Source organism: Lycorma delicatula, chromosome 2 (assembly GCF_047948215.1).
Source record: "Lycorma delicatula isolate Av1 chromosome 2, ASM4794821v1, whole genome shotgun sequence".
Lineage (NCBI taxonomy): Eukaryota > Metazoa > Arthropoda > Insecta > Hemiptera > Fulgoridae > Lycorma > Lycorma delicatula.
The window spans coordinates 114,953,800-114,960,443 of NC_134456.1; the positions used below are offsets into that span (position 1 = coordinate 114,953,800).

The 6,644-nt window shown below is 36.5% G+C and overlaps 1 protein-coding gene across 1 annotated transcript; it reads left to right on the forward strand.

The window, feature by feature from the left end:
* Positions 1-2,823: 2,823 nt before the first annotated feature.
* On the forward strand, positions 2,824-3,273 carry LOC142319934 (uncharacterized). Its single transcript, XM_075357609.1, has one exon. The coding sequence runs from the start codon at positions 2,824-2,826 to the stop codon at positions 3,271-3,273; it is 450 nt and encodes a 149-aa protein (XP_075213724.1).
* Positions 3,274-6,644: the final 3,371 nt, after the last annotated feature.

The following is a 6,644-nucleotide window of genomic DNA, read 5'->3' on the forward strand; positions in this document are numbered from 1 at the left end:
GGGAAATACAGGAGGAAGGTTTTGGTATTTGGCACCCGAGCCGGCATGTGATTCAGTTTATTTCCGGCATGCTGCGTTTCGGGACAGGCTGACTCAATTTAACTTCGACTGACTCGGGTCAGTGTCCTCAATGCTTAGTATTGGATGATGCATATCATGTGTTGTATGTCTGCTCAAAATATGAGTTAGGCGTGCAGAGGTGGTCAGGGAGCTTGAGGGTACTGGTTCGAATCTGAATCTACAGACTGACTAGAAAGTTAGAGTTGAGTGTGCATTTTTGAAACTTTTTAAGGTTTTTAGCGCTTGAAAGGACTGTACAGGGTGTTTAATGTAGAATAGTGGCCTGGGTGCCTAGGGACACTTTTGGATGTTTTTCTGCCAGAGCAGACGCATTCGGCAATTTTTCCCGGTTGCCGGTTGTTGTTTGGTATTTTCGTGGGTTGATTGGTAATTTTGGCTTTAGTATGGAAGGTCAAAGTTGCGAATAATTTTTGACGGTATGGGATTAAAGTTTTGTTACAACTCAATCTGTAAATTTTTACAAAAATCAGTTATTAGTTATCAGTTTTTTAAAAATTGATTTACTGAGTTTAAAAATTTTGTTTGTTGATGGATTTTAACACCAATAGAAATGTCTTTTGAGACATTTGCATTGGTGCCATCCTTATAGAGGCCATACTGATGACTGAAATATGTAATCAGTTATTGAGGGCCTAGAAGCTGATTTCTGGTAAAGCCCATCAGGGCTAGAAACAGAAAAGATGTGTGCCAACTGGACTCTTCAAAAGACTTCCCCTATGGAGTCAGGATGGTACTGCCATGAGGAAGGGGCAGAACACCTAAAAAATACCACTAAGCCGAAAAGGGTCTTGTGACATTACAAGTATCAGGCACCAATAAATAAGCCAACATCTCCCTCAATCAGAGTGCCAAGGATAGTAAATCAGAAGTAGTGCATTAGAGAACCTGGCACTAGGTTTAAAGTGTCTTTTAGTCTTGTGATCTCATTGTATATGAGCAAAAAATGAAGGTTGGTGAAATAGATAGGTAAAGGCTAGGGCTTTCCTGCAGGCAACATGTAATCGAGTGATAGAATGTACCAGCAAGAGCATAAAGTGAGCTACTGGGTACAAAGAAAAGGGAAAAATGATGTGTGGATAAAGACAGCAAATATTAAGTCTCTTAGTGGGTGCATGGAGGAACTGGTAGAATGTATGAAAAAAAATGAGAATTTAGGGTTCAAGTGGAACTAAATGTAAGGGAAAAGGTAGAAAGGATCGTAGGGAAGGATATGTTCTCTTTATTAGAATGGTGAGCAAAAGGGAAAAAATTGAGTTGGCTTTATTGAGGGTAAGGAGATAAAGGAATGCATAGAGAGGGAGGAGGCAATAGATGATAGAATCATAAGACTAAGGATTGGGGGTAAGACTCAGGAAATCTTACTAGTGTTTCCACCACAGGTAGGATGTGTTAAAGAAAATATAGGACAGTTCTTAGAGAAATTGGAAAGCTGCATAGAGGATAAGGAGTCAATAATAATAGGAGACATGAAAGTGCTGTTGGGAAAAGAGAAAAATGGAATAGGGGAAGTACTGGGACCACATAGATATGGAGGAAGAAATGGGAAAGGTGAAATAATGATACAGTTTTGTGAACAGAATAACTTCATAGTGGATAATTCGTTGTTTGATAAGAAGAATAGAAAGAAGGTTACAAGGTACGAATGGTGAGAGAGAAGAACAAAATCAGTAATTGACTAAATGTTGGGAACTGATGGATGTGAAGGTGGTGAGTAAAGTTATAGTGGTTGGAGGAGACAATAAGTTAATAATGGCTAAGTTTAGATGGGAAAATTCCCAGTGTGAAGATTTTGAGGGAAGGAAGTAGGAGTGGAAGCTAAAAGAAAACAAGATAAGGAAAGAGTTTGAAGAAGGGATAAAGGAATGCTTACATAAAGGGGAAATAAAAGAGTAGTAGTGCACTAAGTATGCTATGTTGGTTATAGCAGAGCAGGTATGTGGTAGAACCAGAGGGAAAAGAAAAGGAAAGGAAATAAAGTGTTGGGAGTATTGGAATGATGATGTTAGGACAGCAGTTGAAAAGAAGAAGATGGTATGGAAGACATGGAAATAAAAGCCATAAGAAGGAAGACAGGGATAAATATAGGAAAGCAAAAAGAGAATGTAAGAAAGTTGTAAACAGTGAGAAGAGCAAATATTGGAAAGAGTTCACAAAAGAGTTGGAAAGGGGCTCACAAGGGAATAAGAAAATGCTGTTTGGTGTCATTAAAAGTAAAAAAAAGAGAGAGAAGATGCAAAGTTTATTAACAATCTAGGATATGTTAGGACATGATAGTAAGGAAGGAAGATGTACTTTGTAGATAGAAAGAATATTTTAGTGAACTCCTAAACCCAAATTGATTAGGAGAAAGAAGGGAGGAAAAGGATGGGTCAGTGGCAAGGCAAGTGAGGACAGAAGAGGGATGTTACATAACGATGAAGGAGACAGAGGATGCTTTAAGAAGAATGAAAGGAAAAAATGAAAGTGCTGAGGTAAGCACGAAGATGTTGAAGGCTGCAGGAGTTTGTGGTTTACAGTGGCAATACAGATTGTTCAGAAGTATTTGGAGAATGAAAGTGATTTCAGAAGAATGAAAGAAGAGAATAATAATCCCAATATTTAAAAAAGGGAACAAGATATTATGTAGTAATTACAGAAGTATTATACTACTTCCACAAAGTGAAAGTAGTAATCAAACCTGTTTGAAAGGGTACTGGAAAACCTCATCTGAAGGAAGACTGAGAGGGGTTGGAAGAGGAAGAGATGGGATTCAGATATGGCAGATCCACTACAGCTGCAATATTTACACTGAGACAAGTGAGTGACAAGAAGTGGAATTATAATAAGAAATTAGTTATGGTGTTTCTGGACATACTAAAGACATATGATACCGTGGATGATGGCATAGATAGGAAAGTTGTGTGGCAGCTGCTAAAAGAAACAAATGTGAATAAAGGGGACATCCAGATGGTTAAAGTTATGTGTAAAGGGAGCAAGAGTTGCATCAGGACAAGACTGGGAAGGTCAGATTGGTTTCAGATAGAGAATGGATTGAGACAAAGAAGTGTGATATCTCCACTTCTGTTTATTAGTATTTATGGAATATTCAAAAAAGTTAAAAAGGAGGTAGCAGAAGGAATAAGAGACTTATTATTTGCAGATAACCTAGTTACATGGGAGCAGTCTGAAAGGGATGTAGAGTGTATGCAATAAATGTATAACAGAGAGAATACTACTCTCTTACATTGCAGGTACTCTCTTCTCAGTTTAAAGCCTACTGTGTGCCAATTCTTATCTACATGGCACAAACTTGGACAGGTGGCAGAAAGATGAAGGGTCAAGTATAGGAGCAGAAATGAAATTTAAGAGAAGCACGCTAGTGAAGAGAAGAAGGGACAGGGAAAGGAGCAGTATGATTAGAAAGGAACTGAAATTGGGAAGCCTTATTAAGTCAACTGGAAGATAAAAGCTCAGGTGATTTACGCTTATTGCAAGATGGATGAGGAAAAATTACTAAACAAGATGATGCATGCAGAGGAAACAAGTAGAAGAGCAAGGGGTAGACCAAGAATGAAATGAATAAATAAGGTGATGGAAGAAGTGTGCAAGAGAGCAAATGTGGTGAGAGTAATGGAAAAGAGATGGTTAATGGATCAAGGCAGATGGAGAAATTTTTTAGAAGGCCCAACGTGAGGAAACTTGGATTAAAGGGAACTGAAAATGGTGACGTATGACTAACAATGCATCTTTTGTGCCAAACAATTAAAAAATTATTTGTAAAGTTTTATTGTTTGTTTCAGTTTGTTTTACCAGTGACATTCATATGAAATAAGACGCGCGGCTGATAACTTTTGCACACTAGCGTGCTACATGGAGATAAAAGGTACTAACGAGTTGGGCGTGGCAGCACATGATAGCTAAAATTCCTCTACAAACCTGTGATAATGCTTTAAAAGCAGTTTACGGTAGTGAAACTGTTGACAGGAGTACTGTGAATAGGTGCGCGTTGAAATTTCACGAGTGTGAAGCTGGTAAAATGACAATTGAGGACGTAACTCGCAGTGACCAGTTTATGTGATTGACGACAAATGTCGAAAGGAGGTGGACGACTTGCTTCAAAGTGACCGGCGAATCACCCAGCAACGCATCGCTATTCAATTAGTCATATCTAAAGAACCAGTAGGCCATATTATCAAGAAATTGGGTTACCGTAAAATCTGTGCACGATGGGCACCGTGCAAACTGATGGACGAATACAAGCAGCGTCATGTCGAATGTTGCGAAGAACTTTACAGCGCTATAGTGCCAAAGGAAACGACTTCCTTTTCAATATTGTGACCGGGGATGAGAAAGTATCATTACGAACCGGAAGAAAAAAGGCAAAGCATGGAATACAGACATTACGAATCGCCAAAACCCAAAAAATTCAAAACTCAAGCCTCGGCTAAGAAATTCCTTTTGACGGTGTTTTGGGACGACAAACACGTTTATGGGATTGATTATCTGGAACATGGGGCGACTCTGAACCCGAAACTATAGCTTGAGATGTATAACTACTTGATTGAGGTGTATTAACTACACCTCAGACAACGAGTATGTCGCGTTCGAAAGACCACCATGCCCATAATCATGCAACATGACAATGCGCGGCCTCACACATCGCACGCCACTACAATGAAAAGATGAATATCTTTCACCATTTAAAAGTAGTGAAACTGTTGACAGGAGTATTGTGAATAGGTGGGCATTGAAATTTCGTGAATGTGAAGCTGGTAAAATGACAATTGAGGATGCACCTTGCAGCGGACGACCAGTTTCTGTGACTGATGAAAAACATCAAAAGGAGGTGGATGATTTACTTCAAAGTGACTGGCGAATCGCCCAGCAGTGCATCGCTATTCAGTTAAGCACATCTAAAGAACGAGTAGGACATATTATCAAGCAACTGGGTTACGATAAAATCTGTGCACGATGGGTTCCGTGCAAACTCTCTGATGGCTCTCCACAAGTTGACGTTTTGAGCCTACTCCGCATTCGCCATACTCGCTGGATTTGGCTCCATGCGACTTCCACTTCTTCCCTCATCTCAAGAGGGATCTCAAAGATAATCATTACACCAAGTATGAGGTGAAGGAAGCTGTGACCACTTGGATTCGAGAAAGATAGCCAGAATGTTTCAGTAACGGAATACAAAAACTTGTCACACAGTGGGAAAGGTGTATCAGTGAAAACGGGATATTGAAAAATAAATACTGCATTTTTTAGCTAAGGTGTAGTACTTTTATAAATTTTTTATTTCATTCCCATGCTATGCATATATGTGCAAAATTTATCAGCTGAGCCTCGTATAATTAGTTTAGCTACTGATTATGCCACAAAACTTGTTCTTTTATGGAATCTGTACAGGATTAATTGTGTGCATTTACTCATAATTACATTTAAAATTTTTCCTCTACATTATTGTACAATAACTTTTTTAAAGCATATTTTTGTTACTATTTAGGGTAATTACGTATTAATGCCACCGCAGCTACAGTTTCATTTAAAAGCAAAGTAGTCAATGGTATTTCGATGGAAATTGGGCCGATATAGAGTTTAATATAAATAAATAAGTATTTATTTTATAAATATAATTTAACCAAACTTAACATACGCTCGCTAACCTTGACTAATTAACACCGTAATTTTTTGAGTATTTATTTAATAAATTCAGTAATTATTGCAATTTGATTATTTAAATAATAAATAATTTTATTATTTATTAACACCGTAATTTTTTGAGTATTTATTTAATAAATTCAGTAATTATTGCAATTTGATTATTTAAATAATAAATAATTTTAATTACTGAATTTATTAAATAAATACTCAAAAAATTACGGTGTTAATTAGTCAAGGTTAGCGAGCGTATGTTAAGTTTGGTTAAATTATATTTATAAAATAAATAAATATAAATAACCATTTATATTCTGTTTTGAATCTGTTTCGGCCCATTTTCCACCTAAATCCGATTGACTACTTTGTTTTTAAATAAAGCTGTAGTTGCGGTGGCGTTAATACGTAAGTACCCTATTTAGTTACAGTTTTTTAAGTGAATTAATTGATTTTAAAAAGCATTCTCAATTGCCAAAAAAATAAATAAACATAGCAAACTTATTAATTCTGAATAAAGATTAATAATTACATTATATACTAATATAATAAATATTATATATTTATATAATAATATACATGTATTAAAACTTTAAAAAAAAACGTTAATTTTAACTACAACTGGCATGGAAAGTTGCTGAATTTATAAGTAATTTGCATACTGATCTGATGGTGAGCAAGTTATGGTTAGTTCAAGAACAAACAAAAAGAAAAGAACTATAGGTGATGTAAATCTACCAAAAAACGGAACAGAAAATTACAGTTACCAATCTGACCTCTATGGCAGAATAGTAGCATCTTAGCTTTTCACTTTGAAAGTTTTCGGTTCAAATCCTGATCAGCCATAAAATTCCATACTCCCCATAATTTTTTATTTTGAAATTAAATTCCTAGATTGAATAAAATTTGTAGTTATTAAAAACATGACTGCC

Coding starts and splice junctions, on each gene's coding strand:
- LOC142319934 (XM_075357609.1), top strand. CDS start 2,824: ATGGGATTCAGATATGGCAGATCCACTACAGCTGCAATATTTACACTG.